The sequence below is a fragment of the Giraffa tippelskirchi genome, chromosome 10, assembly GCF_054371585.1.
Source record: "Giraffa tippelskirchi isolate mGirTip1 chromosome 10, T2T-mGirTip1v1.2.pri, whole genome shotgun sequence".
NCBI classification, from domain to species: Eukaryota; Metazoa; Chordata; class Mammalia; order Artiodactyla; family Giraffidae; genus Giraffa; species Giraffa tippelskirchi.
Genome location: NC_137284.1, coordinates 78,663,126 through 78,682,772, shown reverse-complemented (window position 1 = coordinate 78,682,772; position 19,647 = coordinate 78,663,126). Strand labels below are relative to the sequence as shown.

At 38.9% G+C, this 19,647-nt stretch overlaps 1 protein-coding gene across 3 annotated transcripts; it reads right to left on the bottom strand.

Moving 5' to 3' along the window:
* Positions 1-2,143: 2,143 nt before the first annotated feature.
* On the bottom strand, positions 2,144-19,478 carry NUP42 (nucleoporin 42). Of its 3 annotated transcripts, XM_081536441.1 has the most exons (8): positions 18,949-19,081; positions 18,001-18,840; positions 12,376-12,604; positions 10,938-11,032; positions 6,727-6,803; positions 5,870-5,956; positions 3,407-3,491; positions 2,144-2,760 (listed from the first exon to the last, which is right to left on the bottom strand). In XM_081536441.1, the coding sequence occupies exons 4-8, from the start codon at positions 11,011-11,013 to the stop codon at positions 2,183-2,185; spliced, it is 903 nt and encodes a 300-aa protein (XP_081392567.1). In that variant the 5' UTR covers positions 11,014-11,032; positions 12,376-12,604; positions 18,001-18,840; positions 18,949-19,081; the 3' UTR covers positions 2,144-2,182. The 3 variants fall into 3 exon arrangements, with proteins under 3 accessions (XP_081392567.1, XP_081392566.1, XP_081392565.1); XM_081536440.1 differs by having other exon boundaries at positions 18,001-19,478; XM_081536439.1 differs by lacking the exons at positions 18,001-18,840; positions 18,949-19,081 and adding an exon at positions 19,272-19,478.
* Between the last annotated feature and the right edge of the window lie 169 nt (positions 19,479-19,647).

The window sequence follows — 19,647 nt, the reverse complement described above, 5'->3', positions numbered from 1 at the left end:
ATTGATGTTTATTCAGTAGGTAGACTAAACACTTAAGCATTTTTCCCCTACTGGTTCTAGAAATTATCTCTTTCCTTAAAAATAAAAAAAAAGTTTAAAGCTAAATTTTAAACGGTAAGACAGTATAAAGTGATGCAGAATAAGAAAAGTACTTTAGTCACTGCACCCTGACAGTTTTTTCATTTCCATTCATCATTACAGTAAAAAAAAAAAAAAAAAGAAAAAATCTGTTGCTGAGTATTTTTTGTTGTTTTACTTAAATAGCTAGACTCAAGGAAAAACGGTTAAATTTAAGAACTCCTAATGTTATTATGTGGAGAAGGCAATGGCACCCCACACCAGTACTCTTGCCTGGAAAATCCCATGGACAGAGGAGCCTGGTAGGCTGCAGTCCATGGGGTCGCTAAGAGTCGGACACGACTGAGCAATTTCCCTTTCACTTTTCACTTTCATGCATTGGAGAAGGAAATGGCAACCCACTCCAATGTTCTTGCCTGGAGAATCCCAGGGACGGGGGAGCCTGGTGGGCTGCCGTCTATGGGGTCGCACAGAGTCGGACTCAACTGAAGCGACTTAGCAGCAATGTTATTATGATGCTGTGAAAGCGCTGCACTCAATATGCCAGCAAATCTGGAAAACTCAGCAGTGGCCACAGGACTGGAAAAGGTCCATTTTCATTCCAATCCCAAAGAACGGCAATGACAAAGAATGCTCGAACTACCGCACAACTGCACTCATCTCACATGCTAGTAAAGTAATACTCAAAATTCTCCAAGCCAGGCTTCAGCAATACCTGAACCGTGAACTTCCAGATGTTCAAGCTGGTTTTAGAAAAGGCAGAGGAACCAGAGATCAAATTGCCAACATCCGCTGGATCATCGAAAAAGCAAGAGTTCCAGAAAAACATCTATTTCTGCTTTATTGACTATGCCAAAGCCTTTGACTGTGTGGATCACAAGAAACTGTAGAATATTCTGAAAGAGATGGGAATACCAGACCATCTGACTTGTCTCTTGAGAAACCTGTATGCAGGTCAGGAAGCAACAGTTAGCACTGGACATGGAACAACAGACTGGTTCCAAATAGGAAAAGGAGTACGTCAAGGCTGTATATTGTCACCCTGCTTATTTAACTTATATGCAGAGTACATCATGAGAAACGCTGGGCTGGAAGAAACACAAGCGGGAATCAAGATTGCCGGGAGAAATATCAATAACCTCAGATATGCGGATGACACCACCCTTATGGCAGAAAGTGAAGAAGAACTAAAGAGCCTCTTGATGAAGGTGAAGGAGGAGAGTGAAAAAGTTGGCTTAAAGCTCAACGTTCAGAAAACTAAGATCATGGCATCTGGTCCCATCACTCCATGGGCAATAGATGAGGAAACAGTGGAAACAGTGTCAGACTTTATTTCTTGGGGCTCCAAAATCACTGCTGATGGTGATTGCAGCCATGAACTAAGACGCTTACTCCTTGGAAGGAAGGTTATGACCAACCTAGATAGCATATTTAAAAGCAGAGACATTGCTTTGCCAACAAAGGTCCGTCTAGTCAAGGCTATGGTTTTTCCAGTGGTCATGTATGGATGTGAGAGTTGGACGGTGAAGAAAGCTGAGCGCCAAAGAATTGATGCTTTTGAACTGTGGTGTTGGAGAAGACTCTTGAGAGTCCCTTGGACTGCAAGAAGATCCAACCAGTCCATCCTAAAGGAGATCAGTCCTGGGTGTTCATTGGAAGGACTGATGTTGAAGCTGAAACTCCAACTTTGGCCACCTCATGTGAAGAGTTGACTCATTGGAAAAGACCCTGATGCTGGGAAGGATTGAGGGCAGGAGGAGAAGGGGACGACAGAGGATAAGATAGTTGGATGGCATCACCGACTCAATGGACATGGGTTTGGGTAAACTCCGGGAGTTGGTGGAGGACAGGGAGGCCTGGCGTGCTGCAATTCATGGCGTTGCAAAGAGTCAGACACGAGTGAGCGACTGAACTGAACTGAATGCTATTATTAAAAATTTATACTTCTTATAAATATATATGCATATACATGTGTGTGTGTGTGTATATATATATATATATACACGTATATATATATATATATATATATATATACCTCCTCTTTCATATGAACCACACAAAACAATTTTAAAAGCTGTTCTTTTCTGTATTTAAAATTGCCCTTTTAAATATTTAGAAGTTCCACAGGTGGTGGCTTTAATGGAATTTTTCCAAGAGTAAATTTCTTGGATTGAAATTGTTCCAGTTCTTCTGCTGTTAGTTGATCCTTGGGTGTGAATAATGCATTATCTGTTGTGGTGCTGCCAAGTGAGAATGAGAGAGAAGTAGGTACGCTGCTGTTTCCAAAAGTGTCACTGGATGACTTAGAGAAAGCAGTGTGAGGCTGTGAGCCTGGACTACCAAAACCAGCCGCGGAACTGCCACTTCCAAAGGCTGGGGCCACTGGAGATCCAGCAGGGCTTGCTGCCATAGAAGGTGAAAATCCTGAAAATCCAGATGATCCAAAACCAGAAGCTGCAGGGGTTTTAAATGAAAATGAAGCAGCAGATGTGATTTCAGGTTTCCTAAGGCCAAAAGTCGGAGTAGCAGCAGTGATGGCAGAGCTGGCAGCAGGTATAGCTCCAAATGCTGGAGTATTCCCAAACACAAGAGGGCTTCCAGAAAGGGCTGTAGCAAATCCAGAGCTTGGTTTAAAACTAAAATTCTGAGCACTGTTGCTGCTGCTGTTATTCACTGGAAAACCTACAAAAACCAGAAAAAGAAAAAAGAAACTATTAGTCAAAAAATGTAGCTATATTACTACTTTGCCCCCACCTTTTTTTTTTTTCTTATTTCTGCCATGTTTAGATGATGAGAAACTTATTGGAAGGAAGAAAGTGAAAATGAGAAGTCAGGACAAACTCACTAAACCCTGTTGGCCTGTCTTTCTGCTACACTGAGATCATTTGCACTCTAATTTACCTTCACTTAAGAAGGTAGTTCTTGAGAAATCTCAAGGATTAGGGAGTGAACCTTCACTTCAGCTTGTCCTCTCTTCTCGTTGGAGCTGTCACTTGAAGACAAAACTACGCTGTTATGTACAGAAACAAGAAAGTCCTCATAGGTGCTGCTACCGTAGCTATGTAGTCCTATGAAACTCTAGAAAAACCATTCATAAAATATACATCTAAAACCTGATCCATAGGGTCTTTCAAAGAACATGCCCATTCTGAACACCATTTCACAAATGCTAGATGAGGCAAATTCTTTGAAGCTCTATTATGGAAGGTGGTAGAAGTTGCAAGGGTGACTTAAAATGGCACTAGAGACACATCCAGGCTTTGTATTTGAAACCCATAAAATCCCATTTTTCTAAATCAGTCAGGTCTTGCATGACTTTGTCACTTACCTGGTGACCCAAATGTTACTGTTTGCCTATTGCCAACCCCAAATGAAGGTGCTGCTTGATTCACTCCATCCTGTAAATCGGAGAGCTGTTAAAAAAGAGGTAAGCAAGTGAATAATTCTCAAGTACTTTTTCTGTACACTTTTATCCAAATTTAATTTTTCAAATGTGCACTTTAAAATGTCTTCATTTTGTTTAACATAGAAAAATGCCCACAAGTGCATATGCATAGAAAAACATGGGCCCTTCTCAAGGAGTTCAGAGTGATTGTCTGGCTGATGAATTGTAAGTGTTTTTCATTTTATTTATGCTTTTAAAACATTTTCTAAATTTTTTCAATGAACACATATTAAAATCAGAAAAAATACTTTTTAATTCTAGATTTCAGTGTCTACAGGTTGATCTGCATTAATCAAGAAACCTAGATATTAGGTAAGGGACCTTTAGAGGCTACCCTAGTTGACTTATTCAAACGTTTGACTTGAAGTTAATTCATAATTACATTATTAAAAGCTTACTAGTAAACTCTATTAAACATTCCCTATTCCCTTAAAATATTTTATGTTCTTGCTATTTTCGGCTGTCGAAATATCTTTCATCTCTGCTTACTGAAATCTTAACCTCCTTTTCAATGAACTTTTCACTTAATCCTGACCTCTAATAAGTCCTTCCTCATTAACACAAGCACATATTATTTCTCTCATTTGAAAACCCTATTGGCATTGTTTTTAAAAAATAGTTATTTATTTGGCTGCACTGGGTCTCAGTTGTGGCACTCAGGATCCTTTAGTTACGGTATGCGGGCTCTAGCTCCTCAACCAGGTATAGAACCCCAGCCGCCTGCACTGGGAATGCAATCTTGGCCAATGGACCACCAGGGAAGTCCCCAGCATTTTTTAAAACTCAACTTTATTGAGGTATAGTTTACATAAAATAAAATGCATCCATTGAAAAATTTATTTTTCAATGAGTTTTCATAAATTTATAACCATCACTACAATCAAGATTTAGACTATTTCCATCACCCATAAAAGTTCTCGAGTGTCCATTTCCAGGCAACCCTCTCCCAACCTCTGGTCCCAGGGAACCACTCATCCACTTTTTATTACTAGAAATGAGGTTTATCTTTTCTAGAGTTTCATATAAATAGAATCATACAGTTTACAGTTTTTGTTTTTTTTGAGGGGGGGCTAGCTTCTCTCTCTCAGCTTGTGTGATAAACAAATTATCACATAAGGAATGTGGATAAACAAATTATATTATATCCACATAATGGATTAAAAGAATAATTGGACATAAAGAATTGATGCATGGTAAGCCAGTTGTAGGTGGGCTATCTAAGATTCTCACCTACAGAAGGGCCCCTTGGAAGCTGTCAAAGAACACAGAACTTTCAACCTTGAAGGAAGCTCCATAGTTCTCTGAACTCAGTTACCCCTTCCACATTAGCATTGGTGATGGTGGCCCACCTCTCATCTAGAGAAAAAATACTTCCAAGAAGTCCTACTGAATTCAAATGGCATGACAACTGAAAGGCAGAAGAAACTAGCTTACACAAGAGTCTAGTCATTTAGAAGCAGATATTTAAGGAGTAGGGTATTGGGACTTTCAGTCATTCTCTAAGTTCAGGCAGCTACTACCTTCATAGCCTTTTTCAGAAAGTACAAAGAAAAATCACCTAGGAAACTGGAAATATTAAATTCTAAACGTAAATATCTTATTTTAAAAATGCTCTTAAGAACGTTTTTATGGGGGGAAATAAACTTTATCGACAGAGATAAAGAATATGCTGCAGTAATATCATCTATCTTTGGGGACAAGTGGATATATATCTCCTAATATCATTTCTGTATAAGACAGGAACATATGGTAAGTGTCCTTCAGTCACCAAAGTGTGTATTAGTCTAAATGTGACTTCCCTGGTGGTCCAGTGGTTAAGAATCTGCCTTCCAATGCAGAGGATGCAGGTTCAATCCTTGGTTGGGGAACTACGATCCCACACACCACGGGACAACTAAGCCCACATGCCCCAACCAGAGAGCCTACGTGCTGAAACGGAGATACCACGTGCCAAAACTAAGACCCAATGCAGTCAATAAATAAATAAATTTAAAAATGTGTATTCATATCACTTTTAAAAGCAATTTCTTTTTAAATGCTGATAACCTGGAATACTTGAATTTTTATAATATTTCCCAGTTTTCAAAACTAGTACTACCAAAATTAAGAATCTAATCCTAAGAATAGTTTTAGAACAGAATAATTATCTGTGCTTTTCTGACTAAGGAACAGAGGAAAGGAATTCCAGAACCTTGACTCTAAATGACAATATATTATGGTTCTTTCTTGAGAATGTGTGTATCATAATTCTTGACAGAGAATTTTAGCATTGTTTCACAAATCCAAAGTGAAATTCTGCAAAAAGGCGATAAGATACTTCCCTGTAGAAAATTCTCCAATACTCACCAAAGCTATTGCAGTTGATGTATTTAGACTTTTCAGTTCATTCACCCTGTTCCTCCACTGATTTATTAACTGCTGGACAGAATTTAGCTGAAGAAAGAGGACAGAAAAATAATGTGTCAGTATTGAGTATTCAAGGTAATCTCTTCAACAACTTCATGTCTTTATTTCCAAAGTCACAACAAATTTATAAAACATTTTTATGGCCCATAACTTGTAAAATTTGCATTGACCTACCCCTACTTGCCAAAGACACTCCTGCTGTAGACCTCTTTCCCTTTCCCTATTCTCCAGCTCCTTGTATCACCTAGTTAAGATCACAAGTACCTGGCAGCACCGAGTTATTAATAGTTATATTTGGATGGGAGACAAACATGTGTACTGGTTGAAATATATGGTATTGACAGTAGACAACAGAAAAAAACAGAGTTTATGTCATTTCCTTTACGCACTAAACTTATTCTCACCCAGTTTTTCAATTTTTTGATACTTGATACATGAGAAGGCTAATCTGCACACAACACTGCATCTTATTTGTTTTTCTAGCATTCATCATGGTGTCTGCATGTAAGAGATGCACCATAAATGTTTGTCAAATGATGAAAGGGTATGATTTCTGGGACTGATTGCTGGATATTTGGTAATAAAAATAAAAGCACTGGTAGTTACTATAGTCAAAGTATATTCTCATCACTTTAGATCACCAACCAACTGTAAAGAAAATAATTTAGAATATAAAAATAGTCTTCTGAAAAAAAATATAGACCTCATCCACTTTGCCAACACACAAATGAGCCACTATACAGAAGACAATAATTAACAGCTAATCTGTTAGTTAGATGAATAGGAAACAAACTTACATAACTCTGTAAGTTATTGCTGGTTAAGAAGTTATGGTATTCAAGTCTCAACTCCTCTGGTGAAATGTCTGTAAAACCTGAAGTGAGGAATCAATTGGAATCTTTAAATACCAATACTTTTGATAGTATAGTAAAATGAGAGGTGCTAGATAGGAAAATACACTAATCTTGATCATTAGAAAAATTTCATAACCATAAGGAAAGAATTCAAAACCTAGACTCTATTTAATAAAGTATGAAATTAGAATAAAATATAGTTCGTTATTAATATTTGAAGGGGTAAAATTTTCTAAAGATAAATAGAATGGAAGGAATAATACAGAATAGAAAGAGTTGATTATATATACATTTGAACTTATAAAAAAAATTCTGTATGTCAAAAACTGTAATAAGCAAAATTAAAAGGCAAACAGTAAACTGGGAAAACCATAACTGCAACATATATGACAGGAGAAGAGTTAATGAGAATGTATAATTAGCTCTTACAAATCAGCAAGAAAAATAAGCTAACATGGGCAAAGATAATGAACAAGCAATTCACAAAACAACTCCAATAGCCAGTATACAAATGAAATTGAAAAGTTCAATTTAAAATTACAACTTAGGACTTCCTTGGTGGTCAGGGAAGATCCCACATGCCACAGGGCAACTAAACCGATGTGCCACAACAACTGAGTCCGAGATGTAGAGCCCTCAAGCTGCAACTACTGAGCCTCCATGCCACAACTACTGAAGCCTGCATGTTCCAGGACACGTGCTCTTCAACAAGAGAAGCCACTGCAGTGAGAAGCCCATGCACCACAACTAGAGAATAACCCCCACTCACTGCAACTAGAGAAAGCCCCTGTGCAGTAATAAAGACCCAACACAGGCAAAAATAAGTAGATAAAAAATTATCTCTGAGATCAGTTGATATTTATTTTATTTACATATTTCTGTATTTTTCAAATTTTCTATGGCAACAGATGTAACTTTCATAATAGGAAAACTCTTTGAGGAAAAAAAAAAAGAAAGAAAAATGTTCAGGATATTTTTCTACAATTACTGGTAACCAGATACCACTAACTCCAAAGACTCCTTCCTACCTTGAAATAAAAAAAACCTAAACATTCAAATCAGGACCCTTGAAACTCTGTAACAACTTATCTTTACCATCTTTACAAACTATTCAGGCCACAAAACCAAGAATCACCTTGTACTTCTCTTGTTGCCCATATCTAATTAATAAGCCTCCTGCCAGTTCTAGCTCCAAAACAGAACATGGATTTGACCCATTCTGTCTCCACTGCAAGTAACTCTCAGTCAACAGCAGCTGTCTCCTAACTCATTTCCCTTCCTCTATCTTGTGCCCCCAACCCCTGTTCCCAGCAAACCATTTCTTTTCACGTAACAGTCTAAGTGAGCTTTTTCTAATCAGATCACATCCCTCCTCCTGCTCCAAACTCTCTGTGGCTTCCTAGCGCAATTAGGCCCAACATGATCTGGCCTGGCTGCCTCTCTCTGGCTTAATGTTATATTACTTTTTCTCTTGTTTACTCTCCTCCAGCAATTCAGGCCTCACTAATCTACAAGTATGCCAATACTGTTTGCACAAGGGGCTCTGCACTACCTATTATATTGCCAGGAACATTTGCCCCCAAATCTTCCCAGAAGAGACATCTCTTTATTCAGGACTCATTTCAACACTGCTTCCTAGAAAGAGATAACCACTCTATGTAAAGAAACACTGTCCCTCTCGTTACTTTCTCTTTCTTCCATCAGTCACTCATGGTGAACCACAAAGACAGAAAACGATCTGGGTGACTATTTTCTCAATTCTTTCAATGGTAAGTATAAATACAGTATCATTCTAGTGGCAAAGGAAAAATTAATTCATTATAAAGGATGCCTACAGACAGTGATTCTCCTACTTTCGGACTTCAGAACCCTTTTACATTCTTAACAATTAAGGATTCCAGCCAGACCTTTTGCTTACATAGGTTACATAAATCAATATTCACCATATTTGAAAAGAAAACTTAAAAATGTAAACTATTTTCCAAAACAAAAAATAAAAATTTAGTGATATAAGTGGCATTGTTTTATGTTTGCAAATCTCTTTAATGCATGGCTTAACGGAAGACTGCTGTATTATAATATCTGCTTCTGCTATTCAATCTGCTTCAATCTGTTTCAATACATTGCCTGGTTCAAGTATATAAAGAAAAACTCTTTTCACACAGATATGTAGCTGGGAAAGGATGACTTTAGTGGTTTTTTCGATAATTGTGGATATTCTTCTTTGGTACAATACCAAAACTTGACAGGCAATAGTTTCTTAAAGGTTAGTTATAATGTGGACTCAAATCATATTAATGATATCCTATTAATGAACCAAACTATTAACTAGTTTACCCACTCCAGTATTCTGGCCTGGATAATTCCATGGACTGTATAGTCCATGGGGTCGCAAAGAGTCGGACACAACTGAGCACCTTTCACATCACTTCACTTAGAATGAATTTTTCAACCATGTACAATTTTGTAACTTCACATACTGGTCAACTGGAAAATATTGGTTCACTGAGTTATCCAAAATCTCCAAATGTTAGCACATGTCATCTTACAATAGAAAAAAATTCGTATTTGTTAATGTTACTTTATGCGTGCTTCTCATTTGCAGACAGAATACTTAAAAGGTGTACCCTTATAAAATTAATAACTTTTACCTCTTCATCAGGGACATTCTTAAGTGAAAATGTCATTAAAAAAATTTTTTTTATTGACTACTATAATCTACTAGTAGTTTGTTGCCTGTACCTCATCAACAGCTTTACACCAACAGTACAAATGTCAACACAGTGAAAATTGCAATTACTGTCTTAGTATTATTATGAAAATATTTCTAAATTTGTATAGCCCCTAAAGAGGATCTCAGGAGTAGGGTTGCCAGATTTAGCAAAAAAAAAAAAAAAAAAAAGGATGGATGCCCAATTAAATTTGGAATTTCTGACAAACAAATACTTCAAAAGGTAAGTACATCCTAGCAGTCCAAGGGTTAAGACTTCACACTTTCACTGCCATGGGCCTGGGTTCAAATCCTGGTCAGGGAATGTTAACACCCCACAAGCCATATGGTAAGGCCAAAGCCAAAAAACAAAAAAGTATAAGTATGTCACAAATAGTACAGGGGATATCCATATACTAAAAATATCATTACTTATTTGAAATTTAAATTTAACTGGATGTCCTATATTTTATCTAACAATGCTGCTGAGGGATCTATATTTTACATTGAGAACCACTGCTTTAGGACATTAGGCATCATGTCCAATTCTGAACTTTTTAAAAAAGGCTTAACACTTACTATCTTTATAGAAAAATCATTATTTAAAATTATTTATTTGTATTGCTTATTGCCTCCATCCCTCAAGAACATAAACTTCATGAGGGGTGGATCTTAGCTATCTTACTCACTGCTATATCCCTACCACCTAGAATGAGGCCTGGCACAAAAGAAATTCAATAAGTATTTGTTGAATGAAGAAAATAAATGACTAAGGAGTGGTGTGACACAAATGCTCACAGAGAATGAACAGGTAGAGCAGAGACAGAAATTCCAGAGTTCTGAGAGACTGAAAGGGCCCTCGTTTTCCAACCACTTCCTATTCAACTTCATGGGGCCTAGGACCACCCAGAGCAGGCTTAGAAAACTGTGGTGGTCTAGCTTTCAGCCCCAAATGAGCTATGGACAAAAGAAAGTGGGAAAGGAAGGAGTATTCTTCGGCTCCCTAACTTCAAACATTACCTCCAGAAGAGGTGTCAACATGCTTTATTAAAAATAACTGTCCTTAGGAAAAAAGAGGAAAGAAAGAGAACAGAATCAAAGCCTAATGGCAGGTATAATATGACTCTTCTATTCTCTGCAGGCAGCTAAAGGTTCCGAAGTAGTATCTACAGGGAACCAAGGAAGTAGAGCCTCTTACAGAATTAGAAATGCAGTGACTTCTCATTTTACTGGTTTCTCAAGGAATCGATATATCTTGAACTATATCTTCCAACTTCAATCTCTGAATTACAAAGTCCTGGTAGAATATTCAGGTATTTTAAACAATGTCCAAACTCCCCTAACTGTAGATAAATTTTTGGTTAATTTCTTTTTTTGACCTGGTCTTGGTTTTAGAAAATAATAGTGGTAAAACACATTTTAAAAACACATAATTTCTAGTTACCTGAAATATTCGGTTTCTTTTTCACCGGTGAATAAACAGAAAACATCCACTGCCCTGATGATTCCCAAACTTCCATATCTTTAACAATTCCTTCCCTGAAAAAAAAAAATGGCAAAAGATCTTTTTCTTCTGCTTGGTAAAATTTATCATTGATAATTTTCAGTGATTGTTATACAGCAAATATATAATTTTAGATTTTTCCACTATATTTTATGAAGTGTCCTTCAAAGCAGAAGTTTACAAAAATATGAGCTGCACTTTATGGTTATAAATATTATAATATCAAAGACATTTATAATTTTGGTTTTCCAGTGCACTGAACCATTAACCAATATATTTATTGAGAACTCACCATAGTACTATATACATTTTAAAGAAGTGAAATATAAAATATACAATATTAACTTTAACATTTTAAAATACACAATATTAACTTTAATATTTCTGTTCATTATAATTAACATCAATGATCATTTAACTTGGAAAGAAAGAACCAGTAAGTAATAAAGAACCATAAATATTTAAGTAGGTAGACGTCGGAGATCATTTTGTCTAATTCTCACATTTTTCAAAAAAGGAACAGACTCATGTCCAGGGTTAATTTGTTAGCAAAGTCATGGATATATTCAGCTCTAAATTAAATACTTCCCTCTTGCCCAGAATGGCACAATTAATGAAATAAGAATGGTAACTGATAATAAAATAATACTAAAATTTAGGATTTTTACAGCAACATCAATTATAGGAAGGAGTGTTTCATTTGTTTTATTTTACTTACTCAATTGTATAGGATACATGGCTCAAAATGTTTACAACTAGTTCTAATTTAATTATGGGATATAAAAGACTAATGAATATATTTAAGCTCTGTCCTAGTTGCTGGGAGCTGAGGGAACACGTACATACAGCCAGGCACTGTTTCAGCACCAGCCATAAATTCTACTACAAATGTTCTCAATAAATGATAAGAAATGTACTCTACAATAATGAATGAAATCAGTTTGCATGAAGTAACTGAAGTAAAAATTTTATTATAGAAAGAAAAATACAAGATGCTGTAAGTGACCTCCAAAATCACAAACTGCTTTAAATCACCTCATACTTTGTAAAGAACTCATAATTCAGCATAAGCAGGATTACCTTAGAAAGATATTCACAGTACAGTATCATTAATAGAAAAGTGGAAAAAGAGTAATTATCCCCAAGAAGACATTGCACTGATATAGAAGAATCACATTTTAAGTTGAAATAGTCTAGCATGACACCTGCAAAACAGAGATCACCTCTGTTCATGGATGCTTTTTCTCCTTTTGCTTATTTTGATTTCATAACAATTTAATAAAGTAATAAGATTACTTCTTTTTTAAGGAAATATTATGGGTGCTTTTGGAAAAAAATAAGCAAATGGGTGGTAATTTTTCTGAAGGCTTTCACTTACAGAAGCTTCTTATCATCTTTCTGGTCATCAGAGCCAGGTGAAGCAAATGGGTTCTGAGATAAGCCAAATCCCCTGTTCTTGCTAGCAGACTCGCCAGAATCAAAAGCAGCAAAAGACGGCTTTTCTTGATCTCTGCTGCCCCCCCATGGTGTAGGCTTGGAGAAACTGGATGGCTGGATAACACTGGAATATCTCTGACTGGTGGTATTCCATCCTCTTCTGTTACTACCTGAAATAAACAACAAAATAAACAATTTTACTAGCAACTCATGTTTTCAATCTCTAAAATTTCATTATATTTTGTCTTATTATATGCAGATATCATGTAAAGATTCGACAGGCACTACATGCCCGCTCATTTTAAATTACAAAACTTTCATTTTCAATTTATAGAATTAAGTGCAATATCAACAAAGGGGCTTCCCTGGTAGTAAATAATCCGCCTGCAGTGCAGGAGATGCAGGTTTGATCCCTGGGTTGGGAAGATGCCTGGAGAAGAAAATGGCAACCTACTCCAGTATTCTTGCTTGGGAAATTCCATGGACAGAGGAGCCTGGAGGACTACAGTCCGTGGGGTTGCAAAAGAGTCAGACGTGACTGAGTGCCCCGCGCACACACACACACACACACACGCAGTTGCAACAAATCACACAATGATGTAATTTAACAAGACTGAGAGGACTGTAAATCCATGGAAAAATTATGATGTATTACTAAATTCAATTGACGTAAGTTTATTAAATAAACAATTGTTTGATAATGGAGTGGACCAAGGAATGTAACCTATATCATAAGCTCCTTCCTGATAAAAAGCTGTATCTGTATCATTCTTTGCTCCCCAATTGGGCCCTATATAGTAGTAAAATCTGAAAAAAGAGCAATGTATTAAGAAGTTTATTGAAAAGATTAGATTCTACCTTCAGTCCTTGATAGATGCGTAAATCTATTTGACTCAGTATTCTGAGAAAGAACACCTATCCTATTTTCCATATGAGAATTGTAGTGGTAGTTTACATATGAATAAAGTGCATTGACTTCCTCTATTAAAAGAATATTTTTAGTATTCTTATAACTATCAAAATGAGCCAACAGGACTTTCTCCTTTCTGTTTCTATAATTTAAAAAATCTTATCACTTCAACTATATCATTTATTCATCACTTCTCAGTTGGGGCCAAGATGATTCACTGTCTTTCTAACTGAATTAGGAGATATGCTATTAAATGTGTATAATAAAACTGGAGTGATAGGAGATAAACTCCTTTAAAAAATTAATCTCCCAATTTTAAAACTACTTAACAAAACCAAAGAGGAAAGGGGGCACATTGCTAGACCAGATCCCACAAGTAAGGGTTAATAATCTTGTATTTTTCTAGAGTTTGATCTTTTTTTTATGATCTTTTTTTCTAGAGATCTCTTCAAGAAAATTAGAGATACCAAAGGAACATTTCATGCAAAGATAGGCTCGATAAAGGACAGAAATGGTGTGGACCTAACAGAAGGAGAAGATATTAAGAAGAGGTGGCAAGAATACACAGAAGAACTGTACAAAAAAGATCTTCACGACCCAGATAATCACGATGCTGTGATCACTTACCTGGAGCCAGACATTCTGGAATGTGAAGTCAAGTGGGCCTTAGAAAGCATCACTACAAACAAAGCTAGTGGAGGTAACGGAATTCCAGTTGAGCTATTTCAAATCCTCAAAGATGATGCTGTGAAAGTGCTGCACTCGATATGCCAGCAAATTTGGAAAACTCAGCAGTGGCCACAGGACTGGAAAAGTTCAGTTTTCATTCCAATCCCAAAGAAAGGCAATGCCAAAGAGTGCTCCAACTACCGCACAATTGCACTCATCTCACACGCTAGTAAAGTAATGCTCAAGATTCTCCAAGCCAGGCTTCAGCAATACCTGAACCGTGAACATCCAGATGTTCAAGATGGTTTTAGAAAAGGCAGAGGAACCAGAGATCAAATTGCCAACATCCGCTGGATCATCAAAAAAGCAAGAGAGTTCCAGAAAAACATCTATTTCTGCTTTATTGACTATGCCAAAGCCTTTGACTGTGTGGATCACAAGAAACTGTGGAAAATTCTTCAAGAGATGGGAATACCAGACCATCTGACCTGTCTCTTGAGAAACTTGTATGCAGGTCAGGAAGCAACAGTTAGCACTGGACATGGAACAACAGACTGGTTCCAAATAGGAAAAGGAGTATGTCAAGGCTGTACATTGTCATCCTGCTTATTTAACTTATATGCAGAGTACATTATGAGAAACGCTGACCTGGAAGAAGCACAAGCTGGAATCAAGACTGCTGGGAGAAATATCAATAACCTCAGATATGCAGATGACACCACCCTTATGGCAGAAAGTGAAGAAGAACTAAAGAGCCTCTTGATGAAAGTGAAAGAGGAGAGTGAAAAAGTTGGCTTAAAGTTCAACGTTCAGAAAACTAAGATCATGGCATCTGGTCCCATCACTTCATGAGAAATAGATGGGGAAACAGTGGAAACAGTGTCAGACTTTATTTTTGGGGGCTCCAGAATCACTGCTGATGGTGATTGCAGCCATGAAATTAAAAGACGCTTACTCCTTGGAAGGAAGGTTATGGCGAACCTAGATAGCATATTTAAAAGCAGAGACATTACTTTGCCAACAGAAGTCCGACTAGGCTATAGTTTTTCCAGTGGTCATGTATGGATGTAAGAGTTGGACGGTGAAGAAAGCTGAGAGCCGAAGAATTGATGCTTTTGAATTGTGGTGTTGGAGAAGACTCTTGAGAGTCCCTTGGACTGCAAGGAGATCCAATCAATCCATCCTAAAGGAGATCAGTCCTGGGTGTTCATTGGAAGGACTGATGTTGAAGCTGAAACTCCAATACTTTGGCCACCTCATGTGAAGAGTTGACTCATTGGAAAAGACCCTAATGCTGGGAAGGATTGCGGGCAGGAGGAGAAGAGGACGACAGAGGATGAGATGGTTGGATGGCATCACTGACTCAATGGACATGGGTTTGGGTAAACTCTGGGAGTTAGTGATGGACAGGGAGGCCTGGTGTGCTGCGATTCATGGGGTCGCAAAGAGTCGGACACGACTTAGCGACTGAACTGAACTGAACTTTCTTCACAACTGAAGAAATTCATTCCATCATTTGTATATAGCTTTTGGCCTTCATACTTACTGATTCTGCAAGCATTTATTTATTTCTGGGCATTAGATACACTATTTATTTAACTAGTTTTATTTACACTTTAAAAATCCATCAATCTATCCATTCAACATTTATTCTGTACTGTATTCAGAGACTCCACAGAACGTCAAATATTACGTTTTGTTGTTCCTGGAAATACTCACATTTGTCCAACCCCGAGCGCTAATTTTTGGTTTGGAATATTTCACTAGGCTAATTGTGGGTAACTCAAAAAGACTGTCTTCTACAAGAGGTATAAAAGTAAAACCACAACGTAACAAAAGGTTTAAAGGTCAGATGAATAGCCATTCAGGAGGAAAGAGGAGAGGTGGTCAGCATCCTGCGGTACCTTTAAGGACCAAGTTTCAGTTCAGTTCAGTTCAGTCGCTCAGTCGTGTCTGACTCTTTGCGACCCCATGAACTGCAGCACGCCAGGCCTCCCTGTCCATCATCAATGCCCGGAGTCCACCCAAACCCATGTCCATCAGGTCGGTGATGCCATCCAACCATCTCATCCTCTGTCGTCCCCTTCTCCTCCTGCCCCCAATCCTACCCAGCATCAGGGTGTTTTCCAATGAGTCAACCCTTCGCATGAGGTGGCCAAAGTATTGGAGTTTCAGCTTCAACATCAGACCTTCCAATGAACACCCAGGATTGATCTCCTTTAGGACGGATTGATTGGATCTCCTTGCAGTCCAAGGGACTCTCAAGAGTCTTCTCCAACACCACAGTTCAAAAGCATCAATTCTGCGGCGCTCAGCTTTCTTCACCGTCCAACTCTCACATCCATACATGACCACTGGAAAAACCATAGCCTTGACTAGACGTACTTTTGTTGGCAAAGTAATATCTCTGCTTTTAAATATGCTATCGAGGTTGGCCATAACCTTCCTTCCAAGGAGTAAGCGTCTTTTAATTCCATGGCTGCAGTCACCATCAGCAGTGATTCTGGAGCCCCCAAAAATAAAGTCTGACACTGTTTCCACTGTTTCCCCATCTATTTCCCATGAAGTGATGGGACCAGATGCCATGATCTTAGTTTTCTAAACGTTGAGCTTTAAGCCAACTTTTTCACTCTCCTCTTTCACCTTCATCAAGAGGCTCTTTAGTTCTTCACTTTCTGCCATAAGGGTGGTGTCATCTGCATATCTGAGGTTATTGATATTTCTCCCAGCAGTCTTGATTCCAGCTTGTGTTTCTTCCAGCCCACCGTTTCTCATGATGGACTCTGCATATAAGTTAAATAAGCAGGGTAACAATACACAGCCTTGACGTACTCCTTTTCCTATTTGGAACCAGTCTGTTTTTCCATGTCCAGTGCTAACTGTTGCTTCCTGACCTGCATACAGGTTTCTCAAGAGACAGGTCAGATGGTCTGGTATTCCCATCTCTTGAAGAATTTTCCACAGTTTCTTGTGATCCACACAGTCAAAGGCTTTGGCATAGTCAATAAAGCAGAAATAGATGTTTTTCTGGAACTCTCTTGCTTTTTCGATGATCCAGCAGATATTGGCAATTTGATCTCTGGTTCCTCTGCCTTTTCTAAAACCAGCTTGAACATCTGGACGTTCACGGTTCAGGTATTGCTGAAGCCTGGCTTGGAGAATTTTGAGCATTACTTTACTAGCATGTGAGATGAGTGCAATTGTGTGGTAGTTTGAGCATTCTTTGGCATTGCCTTTCTTTGGGATTGGAAAGAAAACGGACCTTTTCGAGTCCTGTGGCCACTGCTGAGTTTTCCAAATTTGCTGGCGTATGGAGTGCAGCACTTTCACAGTATCACCTTTGAGGATTTGAAATAGCTCAACTGGAATTCCATCACCTCCACTAGCTTTGTTCGTAGTGATGCTTTCTAAGGCCCACTTGACTTCACATTCCAGGATGTCTGGCTCTAGGTGAGTGATCACACCATCGTGATTATCTGGGTCGTGAAGATCTTTTTTGTACAGTTCTTCTGTGTATTCTTGCCACCTCTTCTTAATATCTTCTCCTTCTGTTAGGTCCATACCATTTCTCTCCTTTATCGAGCCTATCTTTGCATGAAATGTTCCTTTGGTATCTCTAATTTTCTTGAAGAGATCTCTAGTCTTTCCCAATCTGTTGTTTTCCTCTATTTCTTTGCACTGATCACTGAGGAAGGCTTTCTTATCTCTCCTTGCTATTCTTTGGAACTCTGCATTCAGATGGGAATATCTTTCCTTTTCTCCTTTGCTTTTTGCTTCTCTTCTCTTCCCAGCTATCTGTAAGGCCTCCTCAGACAGCCATTTTGCTTTTTTGCATTTCTTTTCCATGGGGATTTTCTTGATCCCTGTCTCCCGTACAATGTCACGAACCTCTGTCCATAGTTCATCAGGCACTCTATCAGGTCTAGTCTCTTAAATCTATTTGTCACTTCCAGTGTATACTCATAAGGGATTTGATCTAGGTCATACCTGAATGGACTAGTGGTTTTCCCTACTTTCTTCAATTTAAGTCTGAATTTGGCAATAAGCAGTTCATGATCTGAGCCACAGTCTGCTCCTGGTCTTGTTTTTGCTGACTGTATAGAGCTTCTCCATCTTTGGCTGCAAAGAATATAATCAATCTGATTTCAGTGTTGACCATCTGATGTCCACGTGTAGAGTCTTCTCTTGTGTTGTTGGAATAGGGTGTTTGCTATTACCAGTGTGTTCTTGTGGCACAATTCTATTAGCCTTTGCCCTGCTTCATTCTATACTACAAGGCCAAACTTGCCTGTTACGCCAGGTGTTTCTTGACTTCCTACTTTTGCATTCCAGTCCCCTATAATGAAAAGGACATCTTTTTTGGGTGTTAGTTCTAGAAGGTCTTGTAGGTCTTCATAGAATCGTTCAACTTCAGCTTCTTTGGTGTTACTGGTCGGGGCATAGACTTGGATAGGACTAAGTTTCAGTTCTAAGAAAATCTAACTATTCATCTGACCTCTAAAACCTTCCATTGTACTATAGATTCACTTCGGAGCCCTCCTCTCCTCGAAGACAGTTCCTTTGCATCATCCACAATTGATTTAGCGAAATATTCCAATTTCGACAATGACTTAGGTCCAGAAGGCAGGTCATCATAGTCCTGCATACCTTTCCCTCAGAGCCCAGAGTTCTTAATTGAGCAGCTCACTCTCCCGATTTTACCTCCAATTTTATAAGCATGTGCAGTTTTATATGAGGTTTACGGCTCTGTAGCTTTTAGTAGGTTTTCAAACGAGTTCATGACTTCTCCAAAGAGCCCTGACCCTGACCCCACTTATTAGCCTCTCCCTAGAAAAAAAGTTTAGAAAAAGATTACATTCAAGGCATCAACGGGAAAAACAAGTACCCAGAAAAGTAGTATAATGTTACAGCAAGAAAGCGTCTAGGTCGACCTACGCCAATTCTGGAACCACTGCCGTACAAAGACTAGGTAGTTTTGATACGTAATTCCGAATTAAAAATTCGTTGTTTTTCACTGTTAACCACGATCAAGCTGCAGTCCGCTTAACAAAATCAGCCGTAATTCCTCAAAGGGTGAAAACGTCAGTGGGCGGGGCGGGCGAGGGGACGGCGCCGGCACGTCCGCGTCACCTGACTGGTACGCCGCGGCGCTGTGCCCAGCGGCTGGCCCCAGGAGGGACGCCCGATCCTCGCCCGCCCGGCCCCACGTCAAGCCTTCCCCTGCTCGGCTAGCTGCGAAAGATTGAGGAAAACGTCACCTGAGGGCTGCTGCTGCCGTCCTCCGCCCGCACCCCTGGCGCCGGGATGTTCGTTCCAGCACCGGTCTCCGAAGCGGCAGCGGCCTTGAAGGAAGAACTGACAAATGGTCATGGCGACGCTGTCGCGAACGGAGCGGTCTTCATTTGGCACCCTCTGCGAGCAGAGCCCAGAGCAACTGGAGGTCCCGGCTCCGCTACTGTGACGTCATCTTCTTGCGCCTGGTAAAGGCCCTATCTCTATTGTCCCGCCCATAGCGTGATGAGAGGCGAGGATTTTACCCAATAAGATTTGACAAGAGTGGGCCCGCCCCGCACGCCCTGAGCGTAACGTTGGGAGGGCGGGACGCTTGAATGTCTTTGCGGAGAAAGGCGCTTA